A 20,698-nucleotide genomic window follows, 5' to 3' on the forward strand; every position below is an offset into this window, starting at 1 on the left:
TTATAGAGTATAGAGGGTCTGCGTATAGAGTATAGAGGGTCTGCGTATAGAGTATATACAGTATATAGAGGGTCTGCGTATAGAGTATATAGAGTATAGAGGGTCTGCGTATAGAGTATAGAGGGTCTGCGTATAGAGTATATAGTATATAGAGGGTCTGTGTATAGAGTATATACAGTATAGAGGGTCTGCATATAGAGTATATAGAGGGTCTGCGTATAGAGTATATAGAGTATAGAGGGTCTGCGTATAGAGTATATAGAGTATAGAGGGTCTGCGTACAGAGTATATAGAGTATAGAGGGTCTGCGTATAGAGGGTCTGCGTATATAGTATATAGAGGGTCTGCATATAGAGTATAGAGGGTCTGCGTACAGAGTATATAGAGTATAGAGGGTCTGCGTATATAGTATATAGAGGGTCTGCGTATAGAGTATAGAGGGTCTGCGTATAGAGTATAGAGGGTCTGCGTATAGAGTATATAGAGGGTCTGCGTATAGAGTATATAGAGTATATAGAGGGTCTGCGTATAGAGTATATAGAGTATAGAGGGTCTGCGTATAGAGTATATAGAGTATATAGAGGGTCTGCGTATAGAGTATATAGAGGGTCTGCGTATAGAGTATATAGAGTATATAGAGGGTCTGCGTATAGAGTATATAGAGTATAGAGGGTCTGCGTATAGAGTATAGAGGGTCTGCGTATATAGTATATAGAGGGTCTGCGTATAGAGTATAGAGGGTCTGCGTATAGAGTATATAGAGTATAGAGGGTCTGCGTATAAAGTATATAGAGGGTCTGCGTATAGAGTATATAGAGTATATAGAGGGTCTGCGTATAGAGTATATAGAGTATATAGAGGGTCTGCGTATAGAGTATATAGAGTATATAGAGGGTCTGCGTATAGAGTATATAGAGTATAGAGGGTCTGCGTATAGAGTATATAGAATATAGAGGGTCTGCGTATAGAGTATATAGAGTATAGAGGGTCTGCGTACAGAGTATATAGAGTATAGAGGGTCTGCGTATAGAGTATATAGAGTATAGAGGGTCTGCGTATAGAGTATATAGAGTATATAGAGGGTCTGCGTATAGAGTATATAGAGTATATAGAGGGTCTGCGTATAGAGTATATAGAGTATATAGAGGGTCTGCGTATAGAGTATATAGAGTATAGAGGGTCTGCGTATAGAGTATATAGAGTATATAGAGGGTCTGCGTATAGAGTATATAGAGTATAGAGGGTCTGCGTATAGAGTATAGAGGGTCTGCGTATAGAGTATATAGTATATAGAGGGTCTGCGTATAGAGTATATACAGTATAGAGGGTCTGCGTATAGAGTATAGAGGGTCTGCGTATAGAGTATATAGAGTATAGAGGGTCTGCGTATAGAGTATATAGAGTATAGAGGGTCTGCGTATAGAGTATATAGAGTATAGAGGGTCTGCGTACAGAGTATATAGAGTATAGAGGGTCTGCGTATAGAGTATAGAGGGTCTGCGTATATAGTATATAGAGGGTCTGCGTATAGAGTATAGAGGGTCTGCGTATAGAGTATATAGAGTATAGAGGGTCTGCGTACAGAGTATATAGAGTATAGAGGGTCTGCGTATAGAGTATAGAGGGTCTGCGTATAGAGTATAGAGGGTCTGCGTATAGAGTATATAGAGTATAGAGGGTCTGCGTATAGAGTATATAGAGTATAGAGGGTCTGCGTATAGAGTATATAGAGTATAGAGGGTCTGCGTATAGAGTATATAGAGTATATAGAGGGTCTGCGTATAGAGTATATAGAGTATAGAGGGTCTGTGTATAGAGTATATAGAGGGTCTGCGTATAGAGTATATAGAGTATAGAGGGTCTGCGTATAGAGTATATAGAGTATATAGAGGGTCTGCGTATAGAGTATATAGAGTATAGAGGGTCTGCGTATAGAGTATATAGAGTATAGAGGGTCTGCGTATAGAGTATAGAGGGTCTGCGTATAGAGTATATAGAGTATATAGAGGGTCTGCGTATAGAGTATATAGAGTATAGAGGGTCTGCGTATAGAGTATATAGTATATAGAGGGTCTGCGTATAGAGTATATAGAGTATAGAGGGTCTGCGTATAGAGTATATAGAGTATAGAGGGTCTGCATATAGAGTATATAGAGTATAGAGGGTCTGCGTATAGAGTATAGAGGGTCTGCGTATATAGTATATAGAGGGTCTGCGTATAGAGTATATAGAGTATAGAGGGTCTGCGTATAGAGTATATAGAGTATATAGAGGGTCTGCGTATAGAGTATATAGAGTATAGAGGGTCTGCATATAGAGTATATAGAGTATAGAGGGTCTGCGTATAGAGTATATAGAGTATAGAGGGTCTGCGTATAGAGTATATAGAGGGTCTGCGTATAGAGTATAGAGGGTCTGCGTATAGAGTATAGAGGGTCTGCGTATAGAGTATAGAGGGTCTGCGTATAGAGTATAGAGGGTCTGCGTATAGAGTATATAGAGTATAGAGGGTCTGCGTATAGAGTATATAGAGGGTCTGCGTATAGAGTATATAGAGTATAGAGGGTCTGCGTATAGAGTATATAGAGTATAGAGGGTCTGCATATAGAGGGTCTGCGTATAGAGTATATACAGTATAGAGGGTCTGCGTATAGAATATAGAGTATATAGAGGGTCTGCGTATATAGTATATAGAGGGTCTGCGTATAGAGTATATAGAGTATAGAGGGTCTGCGTATAGAGGGTCTGCGTATAGAGTATATAGAGTATAGAGGGTCTGCGTACAGAGTATATACTGTAGAGTATAGAGGGTCTGCGTATTGAGTATAGAGGGTCTTCGGCACCAGCCCCCTATGACATCATGTCCCATCTTCTCACGAGTCTTCAAGATTCTTACATCCGCAGCCCCATCTTGTATCTCTCTAATAGATGGGGGCCTCCTGCTTCCAGGATTAGACATGTGGCTGCGCATGCGTGGTCCATGAAAGATGATAAAAAGAGCTACGCATGCGCCGCCAGCATGTACCCAGCTGCGAAAAATTAAAGAGGGGTCTGTGCATGCGCAACACTCTACTTCTACTTGTATGCGGCCCATGAATGGTGACGGAGATCCACGCATGCGTCGTCAGTAGGTACCCAGCTGCCAAAAATTCAAGAGAGGTCAGCGCATGCACAACTCTCAACTTCTACTTGTGCGCAGCCCCTGAAAGGTGATAAAGAGATCCATGCATGCACTGCCAGCAGGTACCCAGCTGCCAAAAATTCAAGACGGGTCTGCGCATGCGCAACCCTCTACTTGTTTTGGCATTAAGACAGTTGCCAATGAAAGGTGATAGAGATCCTTGCATGCACTGCCAGCAGGTACCCAACTGCCAATAATCTAAGAGGGGTTTGCGCATGCGTAACCCTCTATTTGTTTGTGGCCCATGAAAGGTGATAGAGATACACGTACGCGCTGCCACAGGTACCCAGCTGCCAGAAGTTCAAGAGGGCTCTGCGCATGCGCGACTCTAGTTTCTCTTGCATTAGATTTTCAGAAATTACTATATCATAAATACAAAAATAAGGAGAGATTGGCGCATGCGCAGCCACCTCGTTACTTCTGGAGGTGCACGATGAGGCCTCATTCCCGGGAGGGTCCCCGCTGGCAGAAATGGGGGGGAAGCTGTGCATGCGCGTCTCCAACCATTCACAATTTCCAGAACTCCCATACAAGGGAAGAAAGTTGCGCATGCGCGGACACCTCTGCATCCGCCGGGGAGTCGGACGTGACGAATGTGGGTCTCAGCGGTATAACTCATTATTCGTGGCATATCCTATGAGATGGGACACCCCCTTTAAGTTCGGGGGCACCATCCATCTTGTCATTGTTCTTCATGTGCGGAGTTGAAGGACGTAGACCTTAGACTTCTGCAGATCCAGCAGATTGTCTACGATGCGACACGTCCATGGGGGTCTTCATCAGGGAAGATTATATAGTGGGGTCTCGCGGTCACGTCTTTTACTCTGCGGAATATTGGGTGCCTACCCGTACCCGTCTCCGTGTTTGCCGTGGCCTTTATCATGTTGTGGACGTGTCACATGAACCCCCCAATGCCTGGATCCCCATTCTGGATTTTTCCCAGGAGACCCCCCCGACCTGCTCTTGATGTGGTCACCGTACACATGTTACGGGGGCGCCATGTCGTGCACGCCCCTCTCTAGTGAACTCCCCCGCCACCGGTGTGCCCCCCGAATCTCCCCCGATCGGGTCACCCTACCCCCGGAGTGCCAGGCCCAGGTCACAAGGATAATTTCCCAGCTCTCCGAATGATCTTTTCCTGTTTTGAAATCTCTGACTAATGGGGAAGGCGTCTGGTCCTGGGCTCTTGGCCAATCGTATCGCTGGAGGGAGGGAGGGGGACGGGGACGCTTTAAATTCCAGAGGTGGAATGGAGAGGGATGCAGAGCTGAGCTTCAGACCCCGCTGACGACTCCGAGACCCCGGTAAGTGGCCGCGCTCTGCCCCATCGTCCCGCGCTCTGCCCCATCGTCCCGCCGATCCTCCGCTGCTGTCACTGCCTGGCTTAACCCCTTTCCACCCTGGGACTCCCTGCACTGATTAACCCTTTATCTTCCCACTTGCACTTAGGGCTGCGACAGTTAACCCCTCATTTCCCCCACATAAGCCATTGGCAGCCAGTGCCCTGTGCAGTGACTTAACCCATGATCTGCTGCTCCGTAGCCCAGGAGCGAGGCGACCAGCGCTCCCTATAAACTTGCTCCAAACTTTTTTGGCACAACCCTGCACCCATCGCTGCGCCTCAACCCAACCCATCATCCAACCGGACCCTGCACAACCGCTTAACTCATCGTCTGCCAGAACCCTGCGCAGACCCTCATTCCTCCGATCCCCTATTTTAACCCCTCTGCTCCCAGCACCGAAAATAGCACAACATGCAGCTCCGCCGCGTCCAGGCGTCACCCCATTTCCTGCCCAAACCGCACAGACCATCATTATCTTCCCTCCTGCACGATCCAGCCCTTTCCTGCCCGTGGTCACAGTGCGGCCCCCCGACCGTCCTCGGCCCACCCGCGGCCCCCCGTAAACATGTACTAATGCATCGCCTCCTATCTCTACAGATCGCTACAGACTCCAGACTGCACCATGTTCTCCCTGGTGGCGCTGATGATTTTGGGGTGCCTGAGCAAAGAGGCCTGGTCCTGTACATGCGGCCCCCGCCACCCCCAGACGGTGTACTGTGACTCACCTGTGGGTAAGGACGTGAGACGCTGCACAAAGGGGGCTCTCATAGGGAGAACTGTGCACGGACACCGAGCGCGGGGGGAACAGGAGCGGCATTCACATCCCCGGGAGAAGGCTAGAGACATACTGACCACATCACACAGCCGCCGGCTGCCCCCCACACACACAGCCCCCCGAGACCACCCAGCACCGGCAATACTGAGCACAACTCTGGGGTATAATACAGGAGGTCACTCAGGATCAGTAATGTATGTACACAGTGACTGCACCAGCAGAATAGTGAGTGCAGCTCTGCAGTATAATACAGGAGGTAACTCAGGATCAGTAATGTATGTACAGAGTGACTGCACCAGCAGAATAGTGAGTACAGCTCTGGAGTATAATACAGGATGTAACGCAGGATCAGTAATGTAATGTATGTACACAGTGACTCCACCAGCAGAATAGTGAGTGCAGCTCTGCAGTATAATACAGGAGGTAACTCAGGATCAGTAATGTAATGTATGTACATTGTGACTGCACCAGCAGAATAGTGAGTACAGCTCTGGAGTACAATACAGGAGGTAACTCAGGATCAGTAATGTAATGTATGTACACAGTGACTCCACCAGCAGAATAGTGAGTGCAGCTCTGCAGTATAATACAGGAGGTAACTCAGGATCAGTAATGTATGTACACAGTGACTGCACCAGCAGAATAGTGAGTGCAGCTCTGGAGGATAATACAGGAGGTAACTCAGGATCAGTAATGTAATGTATGTACACAGTGACTGCACCAGCAGAATAGTGAGTGCAGCTCTGGAGTATAATACAGGAGGTAACTCAGGATCAGTAATGTAATGTATGTACACAGTGACTGCACCAGCAGAATAGTGAGTGCAGCTCTGCAGTATAATACAGGAGGTAACTCAGGATCAGTAATGTATGTACACAGTGACTGCACCAGCAGAATAGTGAGTGCAGCTCTGGAGTATAATAGAGGAGGTCACTCAGGATCAGTAATGTAATGTATGTACACAGTGACTACACCAGCAGAATAGTGAGTACAGCTCTGGAGGATAATACAGGAGGTAACTCAGGATCAGTAATGTATGTACACAGTGATTGCACCAGCAGAATAGTGAGTGCAGCTCTGGAGTATAATACAGGAGGTAACTCAGGATCAGTAATGTAATGTATGTACACAGTGACTGCACCAGCAGAATAGTGAGTGCAGCTCTGCAGTATAATACAGGAGGTAACTCAGGATCAGTAATGTATGTACACAGTGACTGCACCAGCAGAATAGTGAGTGCAGCTCTGGAGTATAATAGAGGAGGTCACTCAGGATCAGTAATGTAATGTATGTACACAGTGACTACACCAGCAGAATAGTGAGTACAGCTCTGGAGTATAATACAGGAGGTAACTCGGGATCAGTAATGTAATATATGTACACAGTGACTGCACCAGCAGAATAGTGAGTACAGCTCTGGAGTATAATACAGGAGGTAACTCGGGATCAGTAATGTAATGTATGTACACAGTGACTGCACCAGCAGAATAGTGAGTACAGCTCTGGGGTATAATACAAGAGGTAACTCAGGATCAGTAATGTATGTACATTGTGACTCCATCAGCAGAATAGTGAATGCAGCTCTGGAGTATAATCCAGGAGGTAACTCAGGATCAGTAATGTAATGTGTGTACACAGTGACTGCACCAGCAGAATAGTGAGTGCAGCTCTGGAGTATAATACAGGGGGTAACTCAGGATCAGTAATGTAATGTGTGTACACAGTGACTGCACCAGCAGAATAGTAAGTGCAGCTCTGGAGGATAATACAAGAGGTAACTCAGGATCAGTAATGTAATGTATGTACACAGTGACTGCACCAGCAGAATAGTAAGTGCAGCTCTGGAGTATAATACAGGAGGTAACTCAGGATCAGTAATGTAATGTATGTACACAGTGACTGCACCAGCAGAATAGTGAGTGCAGCTCTGGAGTATAATACAGGAGGTAACTCAGGATCAGTAATGTAATCTATATACACAGTGACTGCACCAGCAGAATAGTAAGTGCAGCTCTGGAGTATAATACAGGAGGTAACTCAGGATCAGTAATGTAATGTATGTACACAGTGACTGCACCAGCAGAATAGTAAGTGCAGCTCTGGAGTATATATATAATACAGGAGGTAACTCAGGATCAGTAATGTAATGTATGTGCACAGTGACTGCACCAGCAGAATAGTGAGTGCAGCTCTGGAGTATAATACAGGAGGTATCTCAGGATCAGTAATGTATGTACACAGTGACTGCACCAGCAGAATAGTGAGTGCAGCTCTGGAGTATAATACAGGAGGTAACTCAGCATCAGTAATGTAATGTATGTACACAGTGACTGCACCAGCAGAATAGTGAGTGCAGCTCTGGAGTATAATACAGGAGGTAACTCAGGATCAGTAATGTAATGTATGTACACAGTGACTGCACCAGCAGAATAGTGAGTGCAGCTCTGGGACACTGTTGTTCTGCACCCACACATGGGAGCGCACACCCCTCACCTCCCGCCTGAGTACAGGGCGCTGCCTATATTGACAGTACGCGGTATGGACACCCAGGTTGCGATGCTGATGAATGGCCGTATTATTCGTCTATGGATGTACAGTCCAGCAGACTCTGGCGGCCTGTGCAGCATGCTGGGAGTTGTAGTTCCACAATACATCTAATGTTATGTCCCGTTTCCTAATACTGTATTTATATTTTTGCAGTTTTCCGGGCAAAGTTCATTGCACAGAAAGACTGCGCGGAGCGGGAACAATGGACGGAGTACGAGGTGAAAGCCACCAAGGTAAGACCCCCTCATTATTTCCTAATCTGGCTGCAGACCCCCAGTCTCTCCAGTTATTGTGAGGGTCCGGGGGGCTGGCGCACGCGGTGCCGAGAGCTTATCATATTCCTCATCATCAGATTTTCAAGACTCCTAAAGAAATGGACGACATCCAGTTTGTGTACAGCCCCAAGATGGAGAGTATGTGCGGCTACCAGCACCCCGCCGCCAACAAGAGCGAGGAGTACCTGGTGGCCGGTCAGTATCCCCGCGCGCTGCCCCCTACTGTCCCACCACTGTATAACGACCCCCATCATCCCCCCTCATCCTGCTCAGCACTAACCCTCTGCCATTTCTCTCCGCAGGGACCCTGGTGGACAACAAGGTCTACATCACCTACTGCAGCTTTGTGGCCCCCTGGACCACCCTGACCATGGGCCAGAGGAGGGGATTCCTGCATGTGTACGCCAAGCACTGCGGCTGCAAGGTGAGTGCTGCCATCTACAGGCCCCGATACATTTCACTATGCTTTATCCTTCCCCATGCTTTACACTGCAGCTGTGCTCCATTACTCTCAGTGACTACAACTGAACTCCATTGTCTGTGGAGTCTGAGGCTGTCAGAAATCCACCTCCTGCCTGATCAGAGACTTATATTGTAGCTTTATGCTTTCCCCATACTTTACACTGCATCTGCGCTCTATTAGAGTACAGCTATGATCAGAGGCTATAGTATTACTGTATTGTCTAATGAAGCCTAATGCAGTCGTAAAGCCACCTCCTGTCTCATCAGAGGCTCAGTTTGCAGGTTTATGCTTTCCCCCATACTTTACACTGCAGCTGCGCTCTATTAGAGTACAGCTATGATCAGAGGCTCCAGCATTACTGTATTGTCAAGTGAAGCCTAATGTAGTCATAAAGCCACCTCCTGTCTCATCAGAGGCTCAGTTTGCAGCTTTATGCTTTCCCCCATGCTTTACACTGCAGCTGCACTCTATTAGAGCACAGCTATGATCAGAGGCTCCAGCTTCACTGCGTAGTCTATGGAGTCAGATATCCACCTCCTGTCTCATCAGAGGCTCCAGCATTACTGTATTGTCCAGTGAAGCCTAATGGAGTCATAAAGCCACCTCCTGTCTCATCACAGGCTCCAATTGCAACGTTATGCTTTCCCCATACTTTACACTGCAGCTGTGCTCTATTAGAGTACAGCTATGATCAGTGGCTTCACTGCATTGTGTATTGGAGTCAGATATTCGGCGCCTGTCTCATCAATGGTTCAAATTGCATCTTTATGCTTTCCCCCATGCTTTACATTGCAGCTGCGCTCTATTAGAGCACAGCTATGATCAGCGGATCCAGTATTACTGTATTGTCTAGTAAAGCCTAATGGAGTCATAAATCCACCCCGTCTCACCAGAGGCTCCAATTGCAGTTTTATACTTTCCCCATACTTTACACTGCAGCTGCCCTCTATTAGGGAATGGCTGTGATCAATTGCTTCAGCTTCATTGCATTGTCTGTTGACGTCAGATATCCATCTCTTGTCTCATCAGAGGCTCAAATTGCAGCTTTTTGCTTTCCCCCATACTTTACACTGCAGCTGCGCTCTATTAGAGCACAGCTATGATCAGAGGCTATAGTATTACTGTATTGTCTAATGAAGCCTAATGCAGTCATAAAGCCACCTCCTGTCTCAGAGACTTAGATTGCAGGTTTATGCTTTCCCCATACTTTACACTGCAGCTTTGCTCTATTAGAGCACAGCTATGATCAGAGGCACCAGTATTACTGTATTGTCTATTGGAGTCCGATATCCACCTCCTGTCTCATCAGAGGCTCAGTTTGCAGGTTTATGCTTTCCCCATACTTTACACTGCAGCTGCGCTCTATTAGAGCACAGCTATGATCAGAGGCTATAGTATTACTGTATTGTCTAATGAAGTCTAATGCAGTCATAAAGCCACCTCCTGTCTCAGAGACTTAGATTGCAGGTTTATGCTTTCCCCATACTTTACACTGCAGCTTTGCTCTATTAGAGCACAGCTATGATCAGAGGCACCAGCATTACTGTATTGTCTATTGGAGTCCGATATCCACCTCCTGTCTCATCAGAGGCTCAGTTTGCAGGTTTATGCTTTCCCCATACTTTACACTGCAGCTGCGCTCTATTAGAGTACAGCTATGATCAGAGGCTCCAGCATTACTGTATTGTCAAGTGAAGCCTAATGTAGTCATAAAGCCACCTCCTGTCTCATCAGAGACTCAGATTGCAGCTTTATGCTTTCCTCCATGCTTTACACTGCAGCTGCACTCTATTAGAGCACAGCTATGATCAGAGGCTCCAGCTTCACTGCGTATTCTATGGAGTCAGATATCCACCTCCTGTCTCATCAGAGGCTCCAATTGCAACGTTATGCTTTCCCCATACTTTACACTGCAGCTGTGCTCTATTAGAGTACAGCTATGATCAGTGGCTTCACTGCATTGTGTATTGGAGTCAGATATTCGGCGCCTGTCTCATCAAAGGTTCAAATTGCATCTTTATGCTTTCCCCCATGCTTTACATTGCAGCTGCGCTCTATTAGAGCACAGCTATGATCAGCGGCTCCAGTATTACTGTATTGTCTAGTAAAGCCTAATGGAGTCATAAATCCACCCCGTCTCACCAGAGGCTCCAATTGCAGTTTTATACTTTCCCCATACTTTACACTGCAGCTGCCCTCTATTAGGGAATGGCTGTGATCAGTGGCTTCAGCTTCATTGCATTGTCTGTTGACGTCAGATTTCCATCTCTTGTCTCATCAGAGGCTCAGTTTGCAGGTTTATGCTTTCCCCATACTTTACACTGAAGCTTTGCTCTATTAGAGTACATCTATGATCAGAGGCTCCAGCTTCACTGTATTGTCTATTGAAGCCTAATGGGGTCAGATTTCCACCTCCTGTCATCAGAGGCTGTTTGCAGGTTTATGCTTTCCCCCATACTTTACACTGCAGCTGCGCTCTATTAGAGCACAGGTATGATCAGAGGCTCCAGCTTCACTGCATAGTCTATGGAGTCAGATATCCATCTCCTGTCTCATCAGAGGCTCCAGTATTACTATATTGTCTAGTGAAGCCTAATGGAGTCAGATTTCCACCTCCTGACTCATCACAGGCTCCAATTGCAACGTTATGCTTTCCCCATACTTTACACTGCAGCTTCACTCTATTAGAGCATTACCCCTTTCCTTACACTGCGGCTTTGCTCTATTAGAGCACAGGTATGATCAGAGGCTCCAATATTTCTCTATTGTCTAGTGAAGCCCAATGGAGTCAGATTTCCATCTCCTGCCTCCTCAGAGGCCCAGTTTGCAGCTTTTTGCTTTCCCCCCATACTTTACACTGCAGCTGCGCTCTATTATGATCAGAGCCTACAGTATTACTCTATTGTCTAGTGAAGCCTAATGGAGTCAAAAAGCCACCTCCTGTCTCATCAGATGCTCCAATTGCAGCTTTATGCTTTCCCCCATACTTTACACTACAGCTGCGCTCTATTGGGGAATGGCTATGATTGGCGGCTCCAGCTTCACTGCATTGTCTATGGAGTCAGATTTCCACTTCCTGCCTCCTCAGAGGCTCAGTTTGCAGCTTTATGCTTTCCCCATACTTTACACTGCAGCTGCGCTCTATTCAGGCACACCAGTGATCAGAGGCTCCAGCCTTACTGTACTGACCATTGAAGTCTATGGTGACGACAGTTCTGCCACATTTGAGCAAAGCTATGATCAGAGAGTGAAGTAACCTCCCTGCCTCGTTAAATGTGCTCATTCTGCCCCCATGCTTTACACTGCAGCCCTGCTTGCTCACACTTGCTGTTATTTCTTGCAGATTAAGCAGTGCTTCGGCATGCCGTGCGAGGTGGACAGCGGCCTGCAGTGCCTCTGGACCGACCCCCTGATGAGCAGAAAGTCTCCATACGCCAACCACCAGGCGGTGAACCTGGCCTGCACCCTCCAGAGCAGCGACCTGTGCACCTGGAGCAGCCTGAAGTCTCGCCTGTACACCGCCATCACCACCACCGCCAGCAACAGCAGCAAAGCCCAGTGATCTGCCCCGGCCCCCCGTGCAACACTGCTGACCCCAGAAACAACACAGGACATCTCCACCGAACACCGAGGGCAAAACCGCCCAGCAGTGCCGAGCCCTCCGCTATCAGCCACCAGCGCTGACCTCACAACCTGTACTGCTATATACCTATACCGGACTCTGACTAATAAATGTTTATAGGATTTTTTATACAAAAATCTCGTCTGATTCCATCATAAATCCCAAAGCAACCGCGGAGATCCAACCACCACAAAGCAGCAGGATAGCGGTTATATACCCGTACTACACAGAGCAGCAGGATAGCGGTTATATACCCGTACTACACAGAGCAGCAGGATAGCGGTTATATACCCGTACTACACAGAGCAGCAGGATAGCGGTTATATACCCGTACTACACAGAGCAGCAGGATAGCGGTTATATACCTGTACTACAGAGCGGCAGGATAGCGGTTATATACCTGTACTACACAGAGCAGCAGGATAGCGGTTATATACCTGTACTACACAGAGCAGCAGGATAGCGGTTATATACCCGTACTACACAGAGCGGCAGTATAGCGGTTATATACCTGTACTACACAGAGCGGCAGGATAGCGGTTATATACCTGTACTACACAGAGCGGCAGGATAGCGGTTATATACCTGTACTACACAGAGCAGCAGGATAGCGGTTATATACCTGTACTACACAGAGCGGCAGGATAGCGGTTATATACCTGTACTACACAGAGCAGCAGGATAGCAGTTATATACCTGTACTACACAGAGCGGCAGGATAGCGGTTATATACCCGTACTACACAGAGCAGCAGGATAGCGGTTATATACCCGTACTACACAGAGCAGCAGTATAGCGGTGATATACCCGTACTACACAGAGCAGCAGGATAGCGGTTATATACCCGTACTACACAGAGCAGCAGGATAGCGGTTATATACCCGTACTACACAGAACAACAGGATAGCGGTTATATACCCGTACTACACAGAGCAACAGGATAGCGGTGATATACCCGTACTACACAGAGCAGCAGGATAGCGGTGATATACCCGTACTACACAGAGCAGCAGGATAGCGGTGATATACCCGTACTACACAGAGCAGCAGGATAGCGGTGATATACCAGTACTACACAGAGCAGCAGGATAGCGGTGATATACCAGTACTACACAGAACAGCAGGATAGCGGTGATATACCAGTACTACACAGAGCAGCAGTATAGCGGTGATATACCCGTACTACACAGAGCAGCAGTATAGCGGTGATATACCCGTACTACACAGAGCAGCAGGATAGCGGTTATATACCTGTACTACACAGAGCAGCAGGATAGCGGTTATATACCTGTACTACACAAAGCAGCAGGATAGCGGTTATATACCCGTACTACACAGCGCAGCAGGATAGCGGTTATATACCCGTACTACACAGCGCAGCAGGATAGCGGTTATATACCCGTACTACACAGAGCAGCAGGATAGCGGTTATATACCCGTACTACACAGCGCAGCAGGATAGCGGTGATATACCTGTACTATACAGAGCAGCAGGATAGCGGTTATATACCTGTACTACACAGAACAGCAGGATAGCGGTTATATACCTGTACTACACAGAGCAGCAGGATAGCGGTGATATACCTGTACTACACAGAGCAGCAGGATAGCGGTTATATACCTGTACTACACAAAGCAGCAGGATAGCGGTTATATACCCGTACTACACAGAGCAGCAGGATAGCGGTTATATACCCGTACTACACAGAGCAGCAGGATAGCGGTTATATACCCGTACTACACAGAGCAGCAGGATAGCGGTTATATACCCGTACTACACAGAGCAGCAGGATAGCGGTTATATACCTGTACTACAGAGCGGCAGGATAGCGGTTATATACCTGTACTACACAGAGCAGCAGGATAGCGGTTATATACCTGTACTACACAGAGCAGCAGGATAGCGGTTATATACCCGTACTACACAGAGCGGCAGTATAGCGGTTATATACCTGTACTACACAGAGCGGCAGGATAGCGGTTATATACCTGTACTACACAGAGCGGCAGGATAGCGGTTATATACCTGTACTACACAGAGCAGCAGGATAGCGGTTATATACCTGTACTACACAGAGCGGCAGGATAGCGGTTATATACCTGTACTACACAGAGCAGCAGGATAGCAGTTATATACCTGTACTACACAGAGCGGCAGGATAGCGGTTATATACCCGTACTACACAGAGCAGCAGGATAGCGGTTATATACCCGTACTACACAGAGCAGCAGTATAGCGGTGATATACCCGTACTACACAGAGCAGCAGGATAGCGGTTATATACCCGTACTACACAGAGCAGCAGGATAGCGGTTATATACCCGTACTACACAGAACAACAGGATAGCGGTTATATACCCGTACTACACAGAGCAACAGGATAGCGGTGATATACCCGTACTACACAGAGCAGCAGGATAGCGGTGATATACCCGTACTACACAGAGCAGCAGGATAGCGGTGATATACCCGTACTACACAGAGCAGCAGGATAGCGGTGATATACCAGTACTACACAGAGCAGCAGGATAGCGGTGATATACCAGTACTACACAGAACAGCAGGATAGCGGTGATATACCAGTACTACACAGAGCAGCAGTATAGCGGTGATATACCCGTACTACACAGAGCAGCAGTATAGCGGTGATATACCCGTACTACACAGAGCAGCAGGATAGCGGTTATATACCTGTACTACACAGAGCAGCAGGATAGCGGTTATATACCTGTACTACACAAAGCAGCAGGATAGCGGTTATATACCCGTACTACACAGCGCAGCAGGATAGCGGTTATATACCCGTACTACACAGCGCAGCAGGATAGCGGTTATATACCCGTACTACACAGAGCAGCAGGATAGCGGTTATATACCCGTACTACACAGCGCAGCAGGATAGCGGTGATATACCTGTACTATACAGAGCAGCAGGATAGCGGTTATATACCTGTACTACACAGAACAGCAGGATAGCGGTTATATACCTGTACTACACAGAGCAGCAGGATAGCGGTGATATACCTGTACTACACAGAGCAGCAGGATAGCGGTTATATACCTGTACTACACAAAGCAGCAGGATAGCGGTTATATACCCGTACTACACAGCGCAGCAGGATAGCGGTTATATACCCGTACTACACAGAGCAGCAGGATAGCGGTTATATACCCGTACTACACAGCGCAGCAGGATAGCGGTTATATACCTGTACTACACAGAGCAGCAGGATAGCGGTGATATACCTGTACTATACAGAGCAGCAGGATAGCGGTTATATACCTGTACTACACAGAACAGCAGGATAGCGGTTATATACCTGTACTACACAGAGCAGCAGGATAGCGGTGATATACCTGTACTACACAGAGCAGCAGGATAGCGGTTATATTCCTATATTATATTATAGTAGTTATATTCCTGTACATAGGGGGCAGTATTATAGTAGTTATATTCTTGTATATAGGGGCAGTATTATAGTAGTTATATTCTTGTACATAGGGGCAGTATTATAGTAGTTATATTCTTGTACATAGGGGCAGTATTATAGTAGTTATATTCTTGTACATAGGGGCAGTATTATAGTAGCTATATTCTTGCACATAGGGGCAGTATTATAGTAGTTATATTCTTGCACATAGGGGCAGTATTATAGTAGTTATATTCTTGTATATAGGGGGCAGTATTATAGTAGTTATATTCTTGTACATAGGGGGGCAGTATTATAGTAGTTATATTCTTGTACATAGGGGCAGAATTATAGTAGTTATATTCTTGTACATAGGGGCAGTATTATAGTAGTTATATTCTTGCACATAGGGGCAGTATTATAGTAGTTATATTCCTGTACATAGGGGGCAGTATTATAGTAGTTATATTTCTGTACATAGGGGGCAGTATTATAGTAGTTATATTCTTGTACATAGGAGCAGTATTATAGTAGTTATATTCTTGTACATAGGAGCAGTATTATAGTAGTTATATTCTTGTACATAGGGGCAGTATTTTAGTAGTTATATTCTTGTACATAGGGGGCAGTATTATAGTAGTTATATTCTTGTATATAGGGGCAGTATTATAGTAGTTATATTCTTGTATGTAGGGGGCAGTATTATAGTAGTTATATTCTTGTATATAGGGGCAGTATTATAGTAGTTATATTCTTGTACATAGGAGCAGTATTATAGTAGTTATATTCTTGTACATTATAGTAGTTATATTCTTGTACATAGGGGCAGTATTATAGTAGTTATATTCTTGTACATAGGAGGCAGTATTATAGTAGTTATATTCTTGTACATAGGGGCAGTATTATAGTAGTTATATTCTTGTACATAGGGGGTAGTATTATAGTAGTTATATTCTTGTACATAGGGGGTAGTATTATAGTAGTTATATTCTTGTATATAGGGGCAGTATTATAGTAGTTATATTCTTGCACATAGGGGCAGTATTATAGTAGTTATATTCTTGTATATAGGGGGCAGTATTATAGTAGTTATATTCTTGTACATAGGGGGGCAGTATTATAGTAGTTATATTCTTGTACATAGGGAGGGCAGTATTATAGTAGTTATATTCTTGTACATAGGAGCAGTATTATAGTAGTTATATTCTTGTACATAGGGGGCAGTATTATAGTAGCTATATTCTTGTACATAGGGGCAGTATTATAGTAGTTATATTCTTGTACATAGGGGCGGTATTATAGTAGTTATATTCTTGTACATAGGGGCAGTATTATAGTAGTTATATTCTTGTACATAGGGGCAGTATTATAGTAGTTATATTCTTGAACATAGGGGCAGAATTATAGTAGTTATATTCTTGTACATAGGAGCAGTATTATAGTAGTTATATTCTTGTACATAGGGGCAGTATTATAGTAGTTATATTCTTGTACATAGGAGCAGTATTATAGTAGTTATATTCTTGTACATAGGGGCAGTATTATAGTAGTTATATTCTTGTACATAGGGGCAGTATTATAGTAGTTATATTCTTGTACATAGGGGCAGTATTATAGTAGTTATATTCCTGTACATAGGGGGCAGTATTATAGTAGTTATATTCCTGTACATAGGGGGCAGTATTATAGTAGTTATATTCTTGTACATAGGAGCAGTATTATAGTAGTTATATTCTTGTACATAGGAGCAGTATTATAGTAGTTATATTCTTGTACATAGGGGCAGTATTTTAGTAGTTATATTCTTGTACATAGGGGGCAGTATTATAGTAGTTATATTCTTGTATATAGGGGCAGTATTATAGTAGTTATATTCTTGTATGTAGGGGGCAGTATTATAGTAGTTATATTCTTGTATATAGGGGCAGTATTATAGTAGTTATATTCTTGTACATAGGAGCAGTATTATAGTAGTTATATTCTTGTACATTATAGTAGTTATATTCTTGTACATAGGGGCAGTATTATAGTAGTTATATTCTTGTACATAGGAGGCAGTATTATAGTAGTTATATTCTTGTACATAGGGGCAGTATTATAGTAGTTATATTCTTGTACATAGGGGGTAGTATTATAGTAGTTATATTCTTGTACATAGGGGGTAGTATTATAGTAGTTATATTCTTGTATATAGGGGCAGTATTATAGTAGTTATATTCTTGTACATAGGGGGTAGTATTATAGTAGTTATATTCTTGTACATAGGAGCAGTATTATAGTAGTTATATTCTTGTACATAGGAGCAGTATTATAGTAGTTATATTCTTGTACATAGGGGCAGTATTATAGTAGTTATATTCTTGTACATAGGGGCAGTATTATAGTAGCTATATTCTTGCACATAGGAGCAGTATTATAGTAGTTATATTCTTGTACATAGGGGCAGTATTATAGTAGTTATATTCTTGTATATAGGGGCAGTATTATAGTAGTTATATTCTTGTACATAGGGAGCAGTATTATAGTAGTTATATTCTTGTACATAGGGGCAGTATTATAGTAGTTATATTCCTGTACATAGGGGGCAGTATTATAGTAGTTATATTCTTGTACATAGGGGGCAGTATTATAGTAGTTATATTCTTGTACATAGGGGGCAGTATTATAGTAGTTATATTCTTGTATATAGGGGCAGTATTATAGTAGTTATATTCTTGTACATAGGGGCAGTATTATAGTAGTTATATTCTTGTACATAGGGGCAGTATTATAGTAGTTATATTCTTGTACATAGGGGCAGTATTATAGTAGTTATATTCTTGTACATAGGGGCAGTATTATAGTAGCTATATTCTTGCACATAGGAGCAGTATTATAGTAGTTATATTATTGTACATAGGGAGCAGTATTATAGTAGTTATATTCTTGTACATAGGGGCAGTATTATAGTAGTTATATTCTTGTATATAGGGGCAGTATTATAGTAGTTATATTCTTGTATATAGGGGCAGTATTATAGTAGTTATATTCTTGTACATAGGGAGCAGTATTATAGTAGTTATATTCTTGTACATAGGGGCAGTATTATAGTAGTTATATTCTTGTACATAGGGGCAGTATTATAGTAGTTATATTCCTGTACATAGCAGCAGTATTATAGTAGTTATATTCCTGTACATAGGGGCAGTATTATAGTAGTTATATTCCTGTACATAGGAGCAGTATTATAGTAGTTATATTCCTGTACATAGGGGCAGTATTATAGTAGTTATATTCTTGTACATTATAGTAGTTATATTCTTGTACACAGGGGGCAGTATTATAGTAGTTATATTCTTGTACATAGGGGGCAGTATTATAGTAGTTATATTGTTGAACATAGGGGGTAGTATTATAGTAGTTATATTCTTGTACATAGGGGGCAGTATTATAGTAGTTATATTCTTGTACATAGGAGCAGTATTATAGTAGTTATATTCTTGAACATAGGGGGCAGTATTATAGTAGTTATATTCTTGTACATAGGGAGCAGTATTATAGTAGTTATATTCTTGTACATAGGAGCAGTATTATAGTAGTTATATTCTTGTACATAGGGGGCAGTATTATAGTAGTTATATTCTTGTACATAGGGGCAGTATTATAGTAGTTATATTCTTGTACATAGGGGCAGTATTATAGTAGTTATATTCTTGTACATAGGGGCAGTATTACAGTAGATATATTTTTGTACATAAGTGGCGATATTATGTATACTGGAGGTAGTAGACCTGTGGATAAATACGGCGTGCTATAGATAGACATCTGTTTCACATCTGTGGTTTCAGTCGTGCTGATTTCAAAACCTCGTCCATGACACGTAACCTGTTTCCGGCCCGGCGGGGTGGAGGAGACATAACCTGGCGGGTACAGAATGACCATTGCTGCTGCAGTTTTGGGGTCAGGACAGGACACAGACCCCCAAACAGTGAGCTCTTTTTTCATGCCATGATCTGCGCCGCTCTGCGTTGCGCTTCCAGCAGGTAGCATTACTCGGTGGTGACTCACCATCTCCTTGTGGTTGGGGTAGTACGTTTGCTCGATCAGAGGGAATTCCTCCGGTCCCAGCTTCCTCTGCAGACGGACCAGCTGCGAAAACTGAAATATAAAGGACAAGGGTTGTTTTGTATGTATTATAAAATAGTGCAGTTTTCAGAGTGGCCACTAGAGGTCAGCAAAGCTAAGTGTTCCAGCAACCATCCTGCTTTACAGCTTGCTGTGAAACAACTCGAAAATGAAATGTGGCCGTGCCGCGAGGGCAGGACGTGGCTCCGGTGACACTCACCACCCAGGGCTTGTCGCAGAAGTTATACACGGAGTGTAGGGAGTTGAGGCTGGGCACGCCGGCGTACTGCAGGCCGATCACCAGGCTGCGGAAATCTCCGTTGCGTGCCATGCTGAATGCGTGCTGACGGATGAGGACGAAGTCCGGCTTCAGAGACCTGGAAGAACCGACAAGGGTTAATAAAGAGGAAGTCAATATGGCCGCCACTAGCAATTAGCGAGTTGCCGGGGGGCCCGTTTTCTGCCTTAGGGGGGCTTCTTTACAGCCATAATGCAGTGTGACAATGCTCGCCATGCCGCATCGCCCTGTAGTAAGAACCCTGCACTGCGGCTGAGACGTGGCGCTCTGCAGCTGCACGCACAATGCGGCTCAGACGTGGCGCTCTGCAGCTGCGGGCACAATGCGGCTGGTGCACCAGAGCGCTTTATATATGGGCTGGTGGCACAGCGGGCACCACGGAGAAGTATACATGCCCCGGGGACAGCGGCCACGTGATGCCACCTGCTCAACATCAGATACACAGGAACGGATCCAAGAAGAGGCGAGGATGCCACCCAGGGGTCCACTGTGCCCACCTCATCCTCTATCACTGTGCCCATGATACCAGCCTCATCCTCTATCACTGTGCCCACCTCATCCTCTATCACTGTGCCCATGATACCAACCTCATCCTCTATCACTGTGCCCACGATACCGGCCTCATCCTCTATCACTGTGCCCATTATATCAGCCTCATCCTCTATCACTGTGCCCATAA

General features: G+C 44.7%; 2 protein-coding genes across 5 annotated transcripts in view; one reads left to right on the forward strand and one right to left on the reverse strand.

Annotated features, from left to right (window-relative positions):
- The window catches only part of SYN1 (synapsin I), an 87,130-nt gene that overhangs the window by 19,901 nt on the left and 46,531 nt on the right, over positions 1–20,698 (reverse strand). For all 4 annotated transcript variants that reach the window (XM_075324537.1, XM_075324536.1, XM_075324540.1 and 1 more), the window contains exons 4-5: positions 19,942–20,098; positions 19,665–19,754 (exon numbers count right to left, since the gene is read on the reverse strand). In XM_075324537.1, coding sequence (XP_075180652.1) covers positions 19,665–19,754; positions 19,942–20,098 — 247 coding nt within the window. The remainder of the gene's footprint in view (positions 1–19,664; positions 19,755–19,941; positions 20,099–20,698) is intronic.
- TIMP1 (TIMP metallopeptidase inhibitor 1) lies at positions 4,399–12,343 on the forward strand. Its single transcript, XM_075322958.1, has 6 exons — positions 4,399–4,485; positions 5,122–5,255; positions 8,000–8,079; positions 8,199–8,316; positions 8,424–8,545; positions 11,928–12,343. Exons 2-6 carry the CDS (start codon positions 5,147–5,149, stop codon positions 12,144–12,146), a joined length of 648 nt encoding a protein of 215 aa, XP_075179073.1. The 5' UTR covers positions 4,399–4,485; positions 5,122–5,146; the 3' UTR covers positions 12,147–12,343.

The sequence above is a fragment of the Anomaloglossus baeobatrachus genome, chromosome 9 (assembly GCF_048569485.1).
Source record: "Anomaloglossus baeobatrachus isolate aAnoBae1 chromosome 9, aAnoBae1.hap1, whole genome shotgun sequence".
NCBI lineage: Eukaryota > Metazoa > Chordata > Amphibia > Anura > Aromobatidae > Anomaloglossus > Anomaloglossus baeobatrachus.

Bases quoted from the DNA above. Each gene is read 5' to 3' on its own strand.
- TIMP1 (XM_075322958.1), top strand. From the start codon at position 5,147: ATGTTCTCCCTGGTGGCGCTGATGATTTTGGGGTGCCTGAGCAAAGAG. The intron at 8,080-8,198 runs GTAAGACCCCCT...CCTCATCATCAG, and splicing joins ACGAGGTGAAAGCCACCAAG to ATTTTCAAGACTCCTAAAGA. The intron at 8,317-8,423 runs GTCAGTATCCCC...TTCTCTCCGCAG, and splicing joins CGAGGAGTACCTGGTGGCCG to GGACCCTGGTGGACAACAAG.